This window comes from Lupinus angustifolius, chromosome LG09, assembly GCF_001865875.1.
Source record: "Lupinus angustifolius cultivar Tanjil chromosome LG09, LupAngTanjil_v1.0, whole genome shotgun sequence".
In the NCBI taxonomy this organism is placed as follows: domain Eukaryota; kingdom Viridiplantae; phylum Streptophyta; class Magnoliopsida; order Fabales; family Fabaceae; genus Lupinus; species Lupinus angustifolius.
In genome coordinates, this window is record NC_032017.1 from 19,481,741 (window position 1) to 19,501,758 (window position 20,018).

The 20,018-nt window shown below is 32.3% G+C and overlaps 3 protein-coding genes across 7 annotated transcripts; 2 read left to right on the top strand and 1 right to left on the bottom strand.

The window, feature by feature from the left end:
- LOC109357243 (transcription initiation factor TFIID subunit 15b-like) lies at positions 317-3,756 on the top strand. Of its 4 annotated transcripts, none has more exons than XR_002108840.1 (7): positions 317-527; positions 614-726; positions 868-1,537; positions 1,759-1,909; positions 1,998-2,079; positions 3,056-3,253; positions 3,373-3,756. XR_002108840.1 is itself a non-coding variant. In XM_019601054.1 (6 exons), exons 1-6 carry the CDS (start codon positions 432-434, stop codon positions 3,162-3,164), a joined length of 1,218 nt encoding a protein of 405 aa, XP_019456599.1. In that variant the 5' UTR covers positions 317-431; the 3' UTR covers positions 3,165-3,597. The 4 variants fall into 4 exon arrangements, 2 of the variants coding, with proteins under 2 accessions (XP_019456599.1, XP_019456601.1); XR_002108841.1 differs by having other exon boundaries at positions 3,428-3,756; XM_019601054.1 differs by having other exon boundaries at positions 317-525; positions 615-726; positions 3,056-3,597.
- Positions 5,634-7,711, top strand: LOC109356097 (protein CHLOROPLAST IMPORT APPARATUS 2-like). Of its 2 annotated transcripts, XM_019599437.1 has the most exons (3): positions 5,641-6,321; positions 6,878-7,027; positions 7,143-7,362. In XM_019599437.1, the coding sequence occupies exons 1-3, from the start codon at positions 5,863-5,865 to the stop codon at positions 7,164-7,166; spliced, it is 633 nt and encodes a 210-aa protein (XP_019454982.1). In that variant the 5' UTR covers positions 5,641-5,862; the 3' UTR covers positions 7,167-7,362. The 2 variants fall into 2 exon arrangements, with proteins under 2 accessions (XP_019454981.1, XP_019454982.1); XM_019599436.1 differs by having other exon boundaries at positions 5,634-6,321; positions 6,878-7,711.
- Positions 8,576-10,790, bottom strand: LOC109355942 (UDP-glycosyltransferase 87A1-like). Its single transcript, XM_019599234.1, has 2 exons — positions 10,222-10,790; positions 8,576-9,492 (listed from the first exon to the last, which is right to left on the bottom strand). The coding sequence occupies exons 1-2, from the start codon at positions 10,703-10,705 to the stop codon at positions 8,615-8,617; spliced, it is 1,362 nt and encodes a 453-aa protein (XP_019454779.1). The 5' UTR covers positions 10,706-10,790; the 3' UTR covers positions 8,576-8,614.

A 20,018-nucleotide genomic window follows, 5' to 3' on the forward strand; every position in this document is an offset into this window, starting at 1 on the left:
TTAAACTCTAAATTCTATAAATATAAATATTATCATCACACAAGTAACTAGCTAAACAACCAACAGTCAAAGTTTTATTATTACAAAATGTTATATTATAAATAAGTTGAAAACATGTTCTACGCTTAAATCATCATAAAAACGCTTAAGTAAATTTAAAATTGATTAAATAACAAATATTTTTAACGTAATGTATGAAATAATAAAAATAAATACAAATGAATTGTGAAAAATCATAATTTTTATTTTAAAATTGATTTAAGAAGATCTATTATATAGTAATTATTATTAGGTCTGTGATGAGAAAATAAGTTGGGTCCAGTTTGAGTGTGGCCAGTTTCATCTTAACTCGTAGTATTGGGCTGTACTTGTATATACCCAAACTGCTTCACTTTCTCTCTTTCACCTTCTAACAAACCCTAGATTGCATCATGTCTGGATACGGCCAAGATGGCGGTGGTGGATATGGCGGAAGTTATGGAGGAAGGGGCGCCGGTGGAGGTCGAGGAGGATTTGGTGGTCGAGGTCTGTAATTTCGCATCTCCTTTCGCCTTTCCCCTAATTTATTGATTTATGTTCAATCATAGAATCCTTTAATTTTATGTTAATTGCAGCAGGTGGTGGAGGCGGTGGGTATCAAGGCGGAGATCGCGGTGGACGAGGTGGCGGACGCGGAGGCGGCGGCGGAAGTGGTAGGGACGGAGATTGGCGTTGCCCGAACCCAAGGTTTGAGATTTTACTATTTCATTAATTTATTTATTATTTTTATCTTTGTTACTGATGAACTTTTTTGTGTATTTTCTCTAATTCAAGCTGTGGATAATACTTACGTTGATTCTTACATTTATGTATTTGACTGTAACATAGTTGTGGGAATGTGAACTTCGCGAGAAGGACTGAATGTAACAAATGTGGTGCTCCATCTCCTACTGGTGGTAATGACCGTGGTAGTGGAGGTGGTGGTGGTTATGGTAGAGGGGGAAGCAGTGGGGGATATGGCGATAATCGTGGGGGTAGGTCTACAGATTATGATGGAGGAAGAGGCAATGATTATAATAGCGGTAGGGGTAATAATAATGATGGTAGAAGTGGGGGAGGCAATAGGGGTGGTTCATACGGTGGTAATCAAGGTGGAGATGATGGTGGGTATGGTCAATTTCCTCCTCCTGCTGCCCAACCTTATGGTGGTGCTGGTGGAAACTACCAACCCACTAACAATTCTTATGGTGGGAATTTAAGTTATGGAACTGAAGCAGTTCCTCCACCTGCAAGCTATGGTGGCAGAGGTAATCCAGGTAATGCTCGTGGTGGTGGTGGTGGTAGGAGTGGGCCACCGGGTGGATATGACAGTGGTTATGGTGCTGTTAGTCGAGGTGGACATGGTGGAGCTCCTGCTGCTGCGGAGCCCCCAGCTAAGGTGAAGCAGTGTGATGATAATTGTGATGATACCTGTGACAACTCTAGAATCTACATATCAAACTTACCACCTGATGTGACTATTGAAGAATTGAGGGACCTTTTTGGAGGCATTGGGCAAGTAATGTTCTGATCTGTGACTTTCATATGATATAGAGAGTTGTTTTCTCAATTATATATGAGAAATGCTTTGCATTGAAATTCCTTTTTCTGGTATTTTGTTTATTTCATTGTGAACTACAGAGGCAGAACATGCTAAAAATTAGATTACATGTGTTGTGTTTATCTCTTATTTTTGCAATGTGTCAAGCTTCATGCTCACATGACACTTTAACTGTTTAGGTTGGAAGAATAAAGCAGAAGAGGGGCTATAAAGATCAGTGGCCTTGGAACATAAAAATATACACTGATGAGAAAGGAAACAATAAGGGTGATGCTTGCCTCGCCTATGAAGACCCTTCTGCAGCGCATTCTGCTGGCGGTTTTTATAATAGTACTTCATCTAGATTCTCTCCTGATTTTATAATGCTTATATTCTATCTTGTATTTTGAAAACATTAATCATGAATCTTCCATTTCAGATTATGATTTGAGGGGCTACAAAATCAGTGTTACAATGGCAGAAAAATCTGCGCCTAGGGCTCCACCTGCACACAACCAAGGGTATCAATTATCATATCATTATAAATTCTAAATGTTGACTGTGTTTGTTTTGTCATCATCGCTGAGTGGAGTTGAAATGTTTAACAATGGTCATGTTTGCATGTGAATGCAGCGTGATTGTTATTTTGGTGTTTTCTTTATGCTTATTTCTTTTTGTATGATGTCAGAGTGGTAACACCAGTATCACCACCACATTTAATATCATGATAAATGGGAAGCAGTTATATTAGGGATTTTTGCTAAGATTGTTCATTAGTTAGATTTGTGTGTGATTTATTTGTTAGAATTTGAATTTTATAGATTCTGGTAATTGATTAGTTTTTGGTCAAACTAGATTTTTGAGGGGGGATTATTGGGATACTCATTTACAGGTCATGTTCTTGGTATTTAAGGATAGCTACGCACTTCACAATCTCTGGTATACTGATATATATGATGGAATGTCAGTACACAAGTCAATTCCTTGATATTATTTTTATAATCCGATAAATTTAAATTCAAGATGTGAGTCATTCAGTCATCTAAAACTTATATTATGTTGCATAATTCTAACGTTTCACCATTAGGATGAAATGATGATATCTAATTAGGGGCCAGGATCTCACTTTGTCTTTCTAGCAGCAATGACCAAACCTTAATCTCACTTTGTATTTCTATCAACAATTTTAACAAAGTTCATATTTCATAGAAAGCAAACTGGAGTATTTAGGTCATTACCTACCCTATCAATCCAAGCAGAAATGATAACAAGTGAAAAGACTGTTGCCAAATTTAATCTAGAGGCTAATTAGATTGGAATGTGTTTTTCACTTAAACAGTTACTCCAATGTATTTATTGACTACAGGGGCTATATAAATTACCTTGTACATTGTAAATGAATGTCTATGTTTTAGTTTTCACTCTATCCCTGGCCAAATTTGGTACTTTTTATAACTTAAGATGTTAACTATTTTTTTTAATATCTTAATTTTATAGGGGCAATAGGGGTGGCTATGGTGGAGATAGACGAAGAGACAATTATGGAGGTGGTTCTGGACCTGATAGACGTGATAATTATGGTGGAAACCGTTCACGGCCATACTGAGAATAATGACAGTTAACATTTTATGTACTAATTTGTGGTCTGATGGATTTATATTATGTTGGCTGCTTTCTTGAAATGGAAGCAAAGAGGTAGGCTGTTCATTTACTTTGAGCAAGACCTCTTCGCTCCTTTTTGTTTCATTTGTCACTTGCGGGCTAGGCTTTACTTTTAGGCATAGATTGATTTGATCATATGAATGTTTTTATAGAGGCCCGTGGATAGTCTCCAAATTTCTTGCTGCTAAGCTAGGTTGGTTGTTTCAGGTGAGTACTGCTTTCATGAAAACATGCTTTTATAACTTGCTTGGAATTTTGAACCTTGAATACTTGGCTCATCCCATGATGCATCTGGTACCAGTAGCAGTTGGTAGCATTATTGCCATGTTTTATGTTAGCCTTAGTTCCATGGATCAATAAATCCCAATTACACAGTATTTGAATTGTAGCCCTTTTCTCCTAAGAAAAAGTAGTATTCACGGTTCATTACAATTAGCCATAAAGCATATATAATCACTCAATAAGTTACCATATTGTTCTTAATGGTTTCCAATGTACTTCAAAACAGTAGTGGGAAGTTTATATTTCTTAGGCTTAAATAGATCATTGCATGTTGTCCATTGCCCATGTTTTTTTGCTTTGCGCCTACTATCATGTAGATGGTGCTACACCAGTACTATTATAAATTTTTGTTGCCAAAGTTCAAGTGAAGATAAATTATCTACCTTTGTTAGTCTACAAGACCGTTCTCTTAGAAGAAATGAGATAATTATTGGGTATTTAAAACGTATGATGTAATCGATGATACAGTTATGAGATTTTGATCCCCGATTTTGTTTTATTAGTATTTTCTAGTCATTAGTATTTGTAATACCTTTTCAAACTCATGCTCAAATATAGCCTATAACAAACATCTGATAATTGATTACTTAGATTTTATCATCAAGTATATATAAATTGCAAAGCTGTAATTCCTGGTGCTTACCAGTCCGCAGTACAAATGAAATATATTATAAATAATTAGGGATCTATTTACTTCCCATCCTAGTCATTAATTCTAGGGAAATCTAATGGTTTAGATCTATTCACTAATTTAAACCATTGGATTTTGGGCTAGAAATGATGGCAAGGATGAGGAGCAGGTTTAAAAAACTTACTCTTGGATTAAGTGGATCATTTCTCATTATAAATTGCAAACCAACTGACCGACGGATTTGTTGGTTTCAAAATTAAAACAGTTTTCATTTAAATTAACAAAAGAAGTATTATTTGTTTTAATCTTACGATCAAGTCTCTCTCTCTGTTGACAAAAACAACCTTCTTAATTTATGGTCTATAAGAATAAGGAGTTTCTGGTCATGGTGGAGGGTTCGTACCACTTCAAAGAATTGAAAAGAGTATTTGATTTAATTCTCACCTTTATATTATGTGCTAGGGCTGAGTAGGACACAACCTTATTTTTGAATAGGTTGGGTTGAGGGTGAAGTTTGAGTTAAAAAATTATACTTATTTAATATTTAAGGTCGGATAAGGACCAAAATGGTCCGACCCAGCTCGTCTCATTGTCACTTACTAATTATGTTTATATGTATTTATATTAAATTATGTACAAAGTAGTAATATCTTTTTGGTTGAAAGTACCATTGATTCTCTAATATTTTCATCATGTATATATGATCAATAATATATTATATATATCATTTAGATGTAAAATTATATATTTATAATAAATAAGTAATATTGAGAAAATTTTATTTAAAATGAGTATACATTATATTTAATTAGGTCTTGGTTGGGTTTGAGTTTAAAAGTTGACTACGTTGATATTTAGGATCGAGTTAGGTTTGAGTCTAAGATTGGGTCTAAAAATAAACCTTAATCTGTACAAATCCAACCCATTCTCACCCTTTTATTTGCAACTTGATTTTTATATAAACACTTTCTTTAAGCTTGAAAGATAATTTTGTCAGAAGATAAACATACTATATATAAACACTTTCATGATTTGCATCTTCTAATGATAAGTTTGAAACGCAAATTATATTTTATTACATGTAAAAATTTTAACAATGAGGAGAGAAGGAAAATTATGCAGCAGAGTTTATATTTCACATTTCTATTAACGTAGCTACCATGGATAAAAATTTGTAAATCACGAATTATATAATATCAATATCACCTCTAATCTAATGTTAGTGCACTTCCTACTATATAAGTTCTATATACTTTTAATTATACTTGAATAAAATCACAACTAATTTATCTATATAATGCAGTTTTTTAAACTATTTATACAAGTGAATTTCTTTTAAGACTATCTAACAAATTTATGGCATTTTAACAAATTATTTATCAATTTTTTTCTGGAGTCACATAAACTATTTACTAGCAAATATATATGGCCATAACATAAAGCAGTAGTTGTTTGAGATATGTAGTGGACAAAATAATTTTTTTTTCTGTAGTCATGATTTTATGTTTCATCATTAATTACTTTTATCTCTTGTCTTCTCATCTTTTTTTGTTAGACATTCTACGCCCATAAAAAGAAGTGATATTAACCTGTTTTGAAACATAATATAAAGTACTTGTATCAATAATATATACACGTGCTATTAGTACATGCATTATTTTGCAACACAGAGTACAGAGGAGATAGGAAGAAAGAGACAGTGAGAGAAATAGGTTTGTGAAGATAAGATATGGGATACACTTCATTGCGTAGAAACCCAAAGAAAGAAGAACAACAAGTACCAGACACTCTCACTGACCCTTATGCTCATGAAGAATTCAATATCTTGGATGAACTTCATGTGGTCTTGGACATTGAAGAACAACAAAATATTTCACCAAATGAAACTTCAAGTGGTAAGCTTCATTGGGATTTCATGGAATGGGAAGAATTTTCCACCATTGGAGAGGAAGCAGAAGATGATGAAGGGAAAGTGGGAGTGAAAGATAAGAGCATAAACAATAGCATTTTGAAGGAGAAGGAGATAAAAAGAGAAAATATTTTTGGGTTTTGTGAAGTTAATGATGAGAAGATGATGGCTTTGAATTTGAACTTGAACTATCAAGATGTTTTGGATGCATGGTCTGATCGTAGGTCACCTTGGGCTGATGATTATTCTTTTTCAATGGCCACCAATAATGGCTACTATGTTAGTACTCATTCTCCTATCTTCACTCTCATTTAATACTTTTTCACTATTGTTTATTGCAATGCATATTTGCTACTCTTAAGTATATGTTATTCAATGTTGTGTTTTTGTTAATAAGTATGACCTATGATAAAATTAATGCTTGTTCGATCCATGAAGCCGACTTGCCTATAGTAAAGTTAATGCAGGTTTGATTATTAGTGTAATAAGTTCTCCAATTTTATAAAGCCATATAAGTACTATAGTCTTGCTTTTACTTAATGAGTTTAAAACTTTTGTTACAGTATTTGATATTGTTTGAAATTTACTGAGAACTGGAATTTATATTTCACTTATGGGTTCAAATTCCTATAATAATCTCTCTAGGAGTGATATATTAATTTAGGAAAATAATATATTTTCATATACCATAAGAAAAGTAATATGTATCATAAAGTTTATTAATGATTAGTTTATAAGTGATATGTATTATTTTCTTATGATATAAGAGAACTTGGTAGGAAGATATAATTTGACTCGTTAATTTATGACTTGAATGTTTATGGTTGTGTGTTAGATGGGGGAAGTGCCAATATTGGAAGAAGAGAGAAGAAGAAGGGAAGCAAGTGTTCTTAGGTATAAAGAGAAGAGGCAGAATAGATTGTTCTCCAAGAAGATAAGATACCAAGTTCGGAAGATAAATGCTGATAAAAGACCCAGAAACAAGGTCACTTTAAATTTAATTTCCTATTTCTTTTCACTTTTCAGCTATTGGGTTTTGCACTTTGGTCACTTCACTTTGTTTTCTATTGAGATACAACTTTCTGATATTTTGGTTGTAGGGTCGCTTTGTGAAGAGACATTGAGGTTACTCAAGAGTAAGATCCCAAACCAAAAATATCTTCCCAAAATATCTAAGATCACTTCCCCTACATTTATTTAAATTTAAATTCCAAATTATCTTGTATTTTTCCCTTCCAATTGTTTCCATGCCACTACCTACATAATTGGAAAAGTATACAAGATATATATTGCTATTTTGTGGATAAAATTCATTCTTTTCTACTTGAAAATTTTGAGTAGTAGTGGAATTTAATGTGACATGGGCTTTCTTATTATTATTTTTTTGTTTATCTGGATTGTTAATTTTAAAGCATGGTCTATGATTGTCATATAGTGATAGATATCATAAGATTCTCTTGGTGGATATACAACATGCCTCCTTTCGTTTTATCCTTTTTCATTGGAAAAAATGGCATGTCCTATGTACCAAACAGTACGCCAAAATTTTATGATGGGTCAAGAAGCTCTTTTTTTCACCCTTTTTAGTTTGGTTTCAAAGGAGGTTTATAATTCGGTATGGAGAAGCAAACAAATTGGCCTAGTGAGATTCTGCTATTAAATCAAAGAATCTGAAGGAACTTTTTTTATGGGTAATCCAAAAGAATTGATATACTACTTAGGTTAATTTTGGTCATCCTTTTGTTTTTATTTATATATATATATATAACATTGTGGAATGTGGATAGAGCAACATTCCTATTTTTGATATTGAATATACATTTTTATGTCTTAGTTTATACTGTGTATTTATATTTTATTTTTCAACTACAGAATTATTTTTATTTCAATTTTCACTCATATCTCTCAATTTCTTTTTAGTCTCGTTTCCAATATGGATGAAATAAAGTTATTTTAGTCAAATTATATTAATATTCAATATGGTTTAATAATTTTTTCAAACTATCTATATAACATAAAAGAAATGAATCAGAAAAAAAATACTTTATTTGGTCTATATTATAAGGTTTCATAATCAAACATTCTTAATTGAAGTGCAAATGTTAATAAGAGTGATTACTTTTATTTTTTTATTTTTTAGAAAGATACTATAACATTATTATTTTAGCATCTTAAATCTCATCACAAAGTGCACAAATCTTTTGTCTCTAATTAATTTTTTTGGCAAGAGAATTGTTTGTAATTGATGATCAAATGAAAAAATAAGAGATAAAACAATAAAGGCTATATAGAAAATGTAAATTACTTTAAAAAAGGATCACTAAATGAAACTTATAATAAAGATTAGAAGGAGGATATAAAAAATATGAACTAATAAATAGTTGCTTATTGGCATTACCTCATTTACCAATAACAATAAGTGGTGTTATTGTAAGTTATAACAACAATAAAAGATGATAATACCTAATGAAAAATAACACTACTTAAGAGTACTGAATTATTATTATTATTTTACCTGCAAGTTGAAAACAATAATCAAACTTTTAATGGACAAATATCATTGCTGATCACATTATCTAATCTGCATAGTATCCCTAACAAAGGCATTCAAATCAGTTGCAGCTGATCCACCATCTACAATTGCATGTTCACAAATCTGCTTGAGCTTTTTTACTCTTTCCCTTATTTCTCTTACAATATCACTATCCAAATCCATAAATTTGTTCACTATGCTTACAATTTCAGCTTTCTTCACCAAACTATCAACTTTAACATCTTCCTTAACCCTCCACCCAACCTTCCAATCCTCCACTATCATCTTACTATCTAATGGTTGGTCCATAACTATTGGAAAAGTTAGAAATGGAACCCCAGCAAAAACACCTTCTTTTGTTGAATTCCACCCACAATGTGACCAAAAACCTCCAATAGCAGGATGAGATAACACTTGCAATTGGTCACACCATTCCAACACTAGACCCATCTTTCCACAAATTTGTTTCAGCCTTAAAGCCTCACCACGAGCTACCCAAAGGAACGGAACACCACTTTCTTTCAAAGCATTTGCAATCTCATCAACTTGAGCACTTGAAGCTGAGAAAAAACTTCCTTGTGAGATGTATATAACAGAACCCTTAGGTTGTGCATGTAGCCATGCAAAGTAAATATCTATGTTCAAAGTTGGATTTTGTTGAAGGCTAAGATATGGTATTGCTAGGCCAATAGTGTAAATTGGTAAGGATAACTTGGTTTTTAAGACATCAATGGCTTGAGGCTCAAGCTCATAAATGGATGTGAATAAAAGATACTGTGCTTTTGAAACCCAATGGATACCTTTTAAGGATAATTCAAGCCTTCGTTTGTTGTTATAGCTACCATTGTTCATAGGGAAATCAGCCAAGCGTGTTGATGATATTCCAGGAATATAATCCACACGTTTATCACCATTTTCTGCATTTTACAAAGCACAACTTTAATTTCTTTTAAGAGTGTAATCACAATCCTAATTAAACTTAAATAAGAGATATTATTGAAGTGTAAAAAATCAAGATCACATTTATTAGACATATATACTTAACAATAATTGTAAACTTCATTTTGTTGGGTTAATGTTCTGAAGGGAAAATGTGATCCAAATCGAATATGAATGACTTAACACCTAAGCCAAACTCAGCTTGAAGTTGAAAGGATTCTCATGATTGACAACTAAAGGAAGCATAATCCCCACACCACTACCCAATAATTTCTTATCAACAAATTATTAGGTGGTTGGGACCTATGGTCCACGATTCATCACCATCATTTATCATTTCATCTCATAAAATGTGTAAAATAGTGATGCATACTAGACATTGGTTTAAGACTAGCCTAATAATTTATTCACATAATCACTAGACATATTATTTTTCTCATATGTAAGGGATTAATAATTAGTTGATTCCCTAAGAGAATACATTGTTTTTTAATTGAAATTATAAAATTTATTGTTTCTAATAGATTTTCATGCTTGCTTTTTTTCCTTCCTAACTAAAAAGGAAAAAAAAAAATGCATTTTTCGACTTGTATTTATCGTTATTGGGTGAAAGATTATTAACGCCCGGAAGTACCTATTTAATTTCCTGGGCCGATCACAGTTTAAACCAGAAAATTGGAATTATGATTGGTGAGAGGAGAGTTTACCTGACAAGTTTACTGGGTAATGACCATGTTCCTCCAAAAGCTTGTGATGTAGGAGCACTGAGAAAAAAGACGCCGACATAGTCCAGAAAGATGCCACCGGAATATTCCTCATGTTTCCAACGCCAACCACCCAATACAAGTAAGTATCATATATGATTATTGAAGGCGGTGTATCAAACCGGTTCAGTAGCTGCTGAAATGGTTCTTCCATCTTTGTCATGATAGCTTCCATGAACCCAAGATGGTCTTGTCCTCGTGTCAACTCCGAAGGAATAACGTTAGGGATTGAACATAACCGTATGTTGTCTGGTTTTGGATCTGAGTCTATGAAACCGAGCCATTCTTGGGTTACGACAAAGGTTATGAGGATATTACTGTTGTTGGAGACCAATAGCTTGCAAAGGTTCATCATAGGGTTGATGTGGCCGCGAGCTGGGTAGGGCATGGCCACTATGTGGTAGCCGGAGGATGGTGGTGCTTCCATTTTAGTTGGTGGAGGAAAGTGGTGAAGTTTGGGAGCAAAATAAAGTGAAGGTTAAACTTTCCTATGCAATGGTTGTTAATTGTTTCTATCTAGGAGAATAATGTATCTACTAGGAAAATGAGGGGAAATATTGAAGAGAAGAATGAAAAAAAAATATATAAAATTATATGAGTTTTATATACTGTTATTTTATTATTTATCATTTATATTTTATTTATAATTAAATCTTTAAAAAATTTAATATAAATTAATGATGAGTAATATATAAATTGTTATAAATTTTTACAGTTATTATACATAATTATTACATTCAATATTTAATAATGTTTTTTTTATAGAAAAATTAAAAAATACCAAAACATTATTTTTAAAATTTGCTTAAAAGGTCATAGTAGATTATTATGAATTTTGAAGATTTTTTTTAAACGGTTATAAGTTGTGATTAGTGGTGTGATTAGTGGTCATAACTTTAGATAGAATATATTGATTAAATCTTACTTCAAAAGTTATGTTAAATCATCAGAAGGTCTAATACAATGATATGTTAAATGAGAAAAATGCATATATTGACTATCAATGTATGGCATATCAATAATGTTTTATTATTATTGACGTTTTAAAAAATAATAATGAATAATATACCACTAATATACTTATATCATTTTATATCAATAATATTTTATTATTATTGACTTTTTAAAAAAATAATAATAAATAATATATCACCAATAATATACCAACAATTAAAAAACATTGGTAAATGATGACATTATATAAATAGATATGTCGCTGAAATCAATACACTATTTATTGCAAGATAAAAAGATGTTATTTTTTGTACACAATTCATCACACACGTATAAATCAATGTCATTACCGAACTGGATTGAAATGAGTGTAGTGAGTGTTTTCTCCATTTTAATTATTTTTCTGTTGTACTTAAAAAACATCTTGTCATTTTTACTAAACAGAAAAGACACCATTAGTAATCGTATATAGCCCGGGGAATAAAATCAAAGGTGCTTGGTCCCAACATATATTCATGTTATCATATTCCCCACTTCAAAGGAAGGCATATATTCAACCAACTAAACCACTATATATCCCATCAAATTTGAGTCATTCAACCAATGATGTTGATTCATTATCTCTATCATCCCTACACTTTATCTTAAGTCTCAAGTATACATCCCAATTGAAATACTAGTATACAATAAGTCACTCACTCGATGGTTTGAGATGATAATATTGTGCATATCAGAAAATGGTGCAAGACATATTATTAGAACATGAGAGATTGTAGTTGTCGATTCTGATAGCCATTGTGTATTGTTTAAAATCATGATCAAATCCATCACTCATGGATGCAATACAAAAGCACATTATATTTAAGCCAATTCAACAGCACATTTCATAGTGGAAACATGGTTAAGATTGATGGGATACATAGTGGAAACATGGTTAAGTTTGATGGGAATTGAGAAAAGTCACAATATAACCTATACCCTTACGGCTTACCCAACATAACCTATACTCATTGAATAATGTATATTTTGGTTAGGGACCTCTTAATTTCTAAAAGTGTGCCCTTAATTCTATGGCCACTCTTTGTATAGATCGAGGGATGGGTGAGTGAGATAGAAGGGTATGAAGATCAAGCATTCTTTATGGTGGTGGCCACCGTGGAGGTAATGAAGAAGAGGGAGGTTGAGACATGGGAAAGAGAAGGGGGTAATGGGATGCTGCAGAACCAGATAAAGATAACCTTTGAAAAAAATGAAACTAACAATCTTATTTGGATTAGGTAGGTTTTTTTTGTTGCTAAAGATATGAGTTATGTACAAATTATCTTTTACAAATTGGCGGTTGGATTCGAAATTTTGTATTATTGTAGACTCAATAAGACCAAATCTTGATTTTTCCTTTGTATTAGTTTGAAACCCCTTACTTTTTTATAAGAAAAATAGTATTAAAAGTACCAATAGTACATAATTTACAAGGGAAACTTAGTAATAACATAATTACAACAAGAACTTAGTATCAACCAGAAAGTAAGCATTCATATGGATTACAGTTCCATTCATAGTATGTCATTGATATATGATTGATCTGTCCTATAATCCAAAGTCATGATTTCACCTTTGCGATCTCCACAATTTGTTGAAAGAAGATCTTGTTTGAGTTGAATATGATGTCGTTCTTTGTTAACTAGATGGACCATATTAGGGATAGCCAAATGATGCTCCAAAATTTCATGCTCTTTTTGTTGGTGGAAAGGCCCATGTGTGTCATGAAATAATCTCTTAATTTCTATGGAAGAGTGATGTCAAATCGTAACTAGTTATATAACATCTGCGATAGTTGATAAGTGATCCTTCATGCTAAGAATAAATGCTGAGAAGTTTCTGGTTTTTCATCGTAGAGCTTGTATTTTGTTCCTCCTAGTAGTTGAGAAATTCCTCTCCTAAGCAAAGCTTCCAATGTGGATACTATATCTTGAAAAAGTCTCTATGCAAAAGTGATTGTCTTCAAGGGTAATTTGGACTACCACAATAGTTTGTAGGAGTGGAGATGTGCCTGATCACACACCTTTTTTTTTATCAGCAATAATTTATTAAAAAAAAATAGTTAAGAGAACAAGTGGTACTCCTATCCACAAAGACGTTAACTATTACAAGAAATGCAATTAGATGGATTCCAAACCCATTCCAAAAAGGAGAAAGAAAACCCTGCGAATCGAGCACTAAGAAGATTCCATGAATGAAGGTTAATAACGAACATTACCTCATCAAGATTAAAAGAAGACTGCTCAAAGATAATTTTATTTCTAACTAACCACAAGGACCAAATAGTGACAAACCAAATGGTCACCCATTGTTGATGAGATTTTTTCGTCTCCCCGAACATGTGCCAATGAGATAGAAAATTGCTTCCGATACTATTAGGTAGAATAGAGTAGATGTCAAACAATGAGTAAAGTTTCTGCCATACACTGTAAGACAACGAGCATGTGAAGAACAAATGATCAGTAGATTCTTCTAACTCACCACAAAAGGCACATAGAATCGAGGGAAGAGATCATATAATACCATGTCTAGCCAAATTCAACCGAGTAGGCACACCTCCCACGAAAAGTCTCCACACAAAGCATTTCAACTTGGATGGGACCTTGGAAGCCCATAATGCCACGTCTGATCACACACCTTGCTGAGAAGAGTCTGGTATGCTGATTTGATTTTGTATTTACTTGATTTGTCATGGATCCACTCCCAGCTATCTTTTGTTCCTCTCCTCAAAGTGGCGTGTTGTAAGTCTTACATAAGATTATTAGTTAGTTGTGATTCCGAAACAAAAGGATGTTGTTTATGTGAGAAAGACCATTCCCAGATATCATTCAACAAATATCCTGAATCATCTATGGATGCATCCCTATCAAATGCTAAATTATAAAGCCTTTGGTATTGTTCCTCAAGTTTGTTGAAATGTAACCAATGGTCATGCCAAAAGCTAGTATTTTTTTCGTCCCCAATTTTCCTTCCGATGTCATTTTGTAGCCAGTTCTTATCATTACTAGTCTTCGAGTCTAATCTACCCAAGTCTCGGATTCATAACGAACTTTTCTTATTTTTGCTCATGGTTTCAATTTTGTGCCTCCCATACTTAGATTTCATAATCATGCACCATAGGTTGTCTCTCATGTAGCAATCTTCACCATCATTTGTCTAGTAATACTAAGTTGAAGAGACGTATGTCTTTCATCCCTAGTCACCCTTGTATTTCCCTTGGCACACACTCTCCCACTTAACCCAGTTTATTTTCCTTGCATTCTCAGATTCAGCCCAAGGAAATTCTCGTATTGAGTACACTACAGTAGAAGGTGCTTTATAGAAAGATAACATATATATACATGTAATATTGATAAAATCACGTTAATCAGAACCATTCGACTGTCGAAGGAGATGTTGTCTCTTTTCCAAGATGATAGTCGTGCCTTTAATCTTCTATTAGTGGAAAGTCCTTGTAGTTAGTTTAATACAATTTTTACTTTTCCAAAAAAAAATGTTATTCGTAAATTGTAATTAAAACATTTGACTTGTGTTCTTTGCTATTAGAAAAAGACAAGAGGAAGAAAGAATCGTACATATATTTTCAAGAGTCAGATAAGATTCAGAAAAGGTAGAAGTACGGGCAATGAAGGGGAACACTTGAATGTCCACAAAGGTAACACATGGAAGCGTAAAAGAGGGCTTGAATGGGGCTACCACAATGCTTTCATTTTCCAACCATGGATTGTTGTAAACATGTAATTATATGGTCACTTTTCCAACCCTGGTTATATCATGTATGTTTCGTCCCTGTAGATTGTTACCTCCATTATCGTATACCATAACTTCTCTGTGTGAAGTGACACCTCTCAGTTCACACGACTAAGCTATCCCATATATTTGATCGAATAATTAAAATGCTTTATATATGTTGAACAAATAATGGATAACTTTTGTTACCTCTTGGTAGTTCGGTATGTATTTTTTTGAAATGTCATGCTGAAATAATACAACTCAATACCTAGTTTTTCTATATAATAGACTAGAGAAATACATAAATGGTATGAGCAAGTATTCTCTTCCATATTAGAGAGATGGATATTACCAAAATAAATTAAAAAATAATATGAGATGTTATATCATTTTATATATAACGAAATAACACTTTTATTATTGAAAACAAAAGGAAAAATAATGAAGAATCCGGATGGTAGAATTGCATAATTAACCCTTCGAGCACATATATAATGTTATGAATAGGATCATGTGTTCAATTCAAACATAGCCTTGGCAACTTACCCAGCATCATGTGTTCAATTCAACCTGCTTAATCTTTTTTTAGTCTAGACGACATGCTATTCTTTTGGAGATGTGATTGGACTAACACCTCAGTATAAATAACTAGATAAAATTGCAGGAATTTCGGTGGATTAATATAAAACCCTAAGTCTCCTATATATTATGGAGTAGATAACAGAAGTTTATATCCTTAATAAGTTAAAATTAAAAACCAGCAAAATTCAACTAGAGAAAGACAAAAATTGTTCAAAAGCATAATTATTTTGAGTGCTACCTGAAATGTGATGGTGTTCAGTGACTTAATCTTAAAATAATATATGTGAAAATGACAACGGGTATATCTTGATATTTTTTTAAATTGATGGACCTTTCGAGTTCTCGAAAGATATGCCTGAAGACTATTGCCTATCAAGAGTAAACTTAGGGTAACATTATTGGTAGTCTTAAGAGACTAATTTTATATAAAAAAGTGGACTCTATAATGTTCTAGCATGTCTTTTAGATTGCTTGTGGAACCCATTATGATTTGTTTACTCAATACTCCTCTTGTGCCATGTTAAGACTTTTAGCAATAGAGTGTAAACTGTGATGAATTTGAAGCTGGGTCTTAGGGAATTACATATATACTGATGTAACATATTCTTAAAAGTGTTAAGAGTCTAAAGAGAAAAATATTAATATCTTCTAAATATTAATTTAATGCATCTGGCTGCATCATAACATTGTTTCACATTGGATCACCATAATCTCTAGCACTATAATAAGGTTTGAGGTGATAGCTAGAAGAATCTTACATATCAATAATATCCCATAATGGAGCCATTTTATTCATTATGCAAATTATGGCTGCAGACAGTACTAGAAGAGAAGATGGAAAAACAGAAATAATATGCTGACTATTAATGGAGATTATTAACTGAACATGATTACTTTTGAACTATTGCAAGTCCTAAAAGTAAAAGCCACAGGAAGTGTTGGGATAGTGAGGGTATTCCCATGACCATTGATGTAATGACAGCCAACCCACTTCTCTATTTCTTATTATATATGTCAATTTTCTTTGGAATATTTATTACATTAAATGATATTTTATTACAGAGAGATCTGTGCCTGCACATGACTCATATAAACTCATATTAACATTTTAGACACCGAAAAATGAGTGTCCTTATTTATCATAAAAAATAAATAATATGTCAAAATTTAAACAAATATAAGAATTCAAATAATGAGAAAATTAGCATTTATTATTTATAAAAGAAAATATTATCTAGCTTATTTATAATTGATGTTGTAGATTATATGGTATACATATGAATTTTTGGGAGTTGCAAGAATGAATTATTGAGAAATTTAAATTCATTTTAAGAATCAACTCGGTGTTGAGGATGCAGTTTGAATTGTTTTTCGCTTTGCAGTAACTTTGGTTTGGGGAATCCTAAGTCCCCATTATAAGTAGATGGATATTCGTTTGCTCATTTATTTGATAGTTTCAACATATTGTTTGTAAAAATCATATATCTTATATAAATCTTCCTACTTTAAAAATAAAATGTATGTAAAAAAATATTTTATTTATTAATAATTGATTTATAAGTGAATATGTATCATTTTTTTTTTGTTATTTGGAGGAGAAAACCCCAAGAACACTAGGCTAGAATATCCCTAGTTAAATAATTCCTCCATAGTCAAATCAAATCAAATCCATTCTCCCACTTAGAGGAAGCTTCATCTCATAAGTTTCCCTTAAGAATATGAATAGAATGGAATTTCCCTTAATAACTTGAACCAAAGATGTATAAGGATGATATTGATCATAATCATTATTAACTAAGTTGATTGTACTTATAAGTCACTTTCCAGAATTATTTGTCGTAAACCTTTACTCCAAGTTATAGTAAGTTTGAGAGTACATCTAGTGTCCCACAAAGTATGCCACTCTACGTATCATTGCTTGTAATTGTTGAAGAAATATATTAAAATTAAAATTTTAATAGTTAATTATTTTTTGACTAATCACAAGCCGTAGCACATGAAATGATACACTATTTTAGAACAACAGATATACACTCAAAATATAGACTAGATACCAAACAATTCCGCTCATACAACACAATATGTCCTAGTTTTTTTTGGAGAAGCCAAACAACCATTTGCCAGTACCATCAACCTAGTTGCATTATAGAGAATTTGCTAAATGTTGAAGTTGTAACAATTAGACACCACATTGTTTCTCATTTTCAAAATATACAAAAGCATGACGTCCAAGTTTTGATGTACATCCATCAAACCAAGTTCCCAAGATTTCTACTTATCCAATATTTCATCATCAACATAAAATGTTGGATGGTTAGTCAAAGATATAGAATTATCCCACAAAGGTCTGATACATTGACAATTTCACTACATATGTAACACTGTTTCTGGCTCGTTGAAGTAAAGAGGACAAGTCATATCCACTATAATATTTGACTTCTATCGACGGTAACTCACCCACATACCATTATGCATTGCACGCTAGATGATGTTGCTAATTTTGTATGGTCTATCCTACTTCCATAACCTCCTCCAATTTGGACAAGTAATCATAGAGTTGTGTTGTAGAGTGTCATAAGCTTATTTAGATGTGAAGTGACCATTGGTTGAATGTACTCAAGAGAGGGTCATAAGTGAGTTTGATGGTCATGATAAAGAGTTTAAAGAATGAAGTGAAGGAGATTGTGAGTTCGAGTCTCATCCACAACAAATTTAAAAAACAAAGTCATTAGGTGATCTACTTATTAGAGTGAATGAGGTTGATGATTAAAATATTAATATAATAACATTTGTTTAAAAAATCAATATACCCAAGATAAAGAGTCTCGAGTTGGTAATAGTGACCGTAAATGATTATATTATATCTCGAAATAAAACCCCTAAATTATCCATTTATTTCTCCATAAACGAGTTTTATTAGCATCTCCAATTCTCCAAATATAATGATTGTTTGGAAGATATATTGTTATTTGTGTTAGATAACTTGCCGGCAAAGTTACCAATATGAGAAATTCAAGGTCGTGTGCCTTTGCGCTTTGTGGGTTTCAACATTCTAGTCCACTTCACTCCCCAAATTTCAGATAAGATTACATGTCTCCATTCATATTCTATTTTGTGTACTAAGTCAATGATAAAACATTATTCTTTTAAAAAAAGAAATTATTAAAAAATTAATATTTTAATATTATTTAATGAATTTTGATTGGTGTGAAACATGTGGATAGAAAATTATGAGAAAAGTAATCCTTATCCCAAATATCCCTCACCGTATTCAATTTTCGAGAAAAATATAGTAGTCGGCAGCGTATAAGGCAAGAAAACGTACCATGTATTATAAAAATCATTTGTCATAGAAAAATGTGGTTCTTTTTTTGGAAAGAAAATTTAAAAATAAAAAAGTCGTCCCTACACTAACTTACACACTAAACAGTAACACCAGCTTTCTACCTAGCTTTTTTAAACCAGTCTAATTAAGCTGCTGCTTTCATGGTGAAAAATCACTTTTTTTAAAAAGAAAAATTGAAATTAGTGTCAAGTCCCTACCCTCAATTATATCGTACTTTTTCTCCTATAAATAGGCTTATAAGTTATAACCCCTCTCATCTCCTTCGTCACCAATGATCTGTTTTCGCTCTTTGTTTGTGATTATTCTTTAATAAGTTTTCACTTTTCAGCATAGCTTTTATGCATGTGTATATGTTCTTATATACGGATGTGTGGTTGAAGAGAGTATGGAAGAATCTGTTAAGCTCAGGAGGGATAGCGCCGCCACGATACTAATGATTTTATCATAGTACTATCCTTTGGCGCTGTCCATCCTGAGTTTCACGGCTTCTTCTTACTGTTTATAATATCACAGCTTCTTCTTAATGTTACCAGCAGCATATAGAAAGAATGAAAATGCCCTTGGCTATAATCTCTATTCACTCACCTTTGCCCTTTTCTCCCTCTCTTTTTTTGTATACGTAGTTTAGTTTACTATGATTTACTCTCAATTAGAAATCAACATGCTGTCTTCAACGGTAGTCAAATCATTAGGTAGAGCTGAGTTATATAAAATGTGAACATTGAATTCAAAATATGGCAGCCACTAAATTTCTCTCTCTCATTCTACTCAAAAACTTTGGAAATAAAAATTTGAAATGAGGAGGGTCGAGATATTTACTCAAATGGAATTTCTTATATGCATGCTTTCTAATTCTTGTTGGCCTTTTTAAGAGGGGAGGGGTGATACATGTCAAAAGAAAAGTATATATATGGCAATCGAAGGGTTTAGACTTTGAATTTTCTTTCTTTTGTTAGTTGCTAGAACTTACTATTTAACCTGTGTTTCTATTTCTAACTGATATACACAGGGAAAGTCACTGAAAAGAAAGTGCTGCATGATTCAGATACATGTCTGAAATTCTAGTGGATGGTATCATAGATTAGTG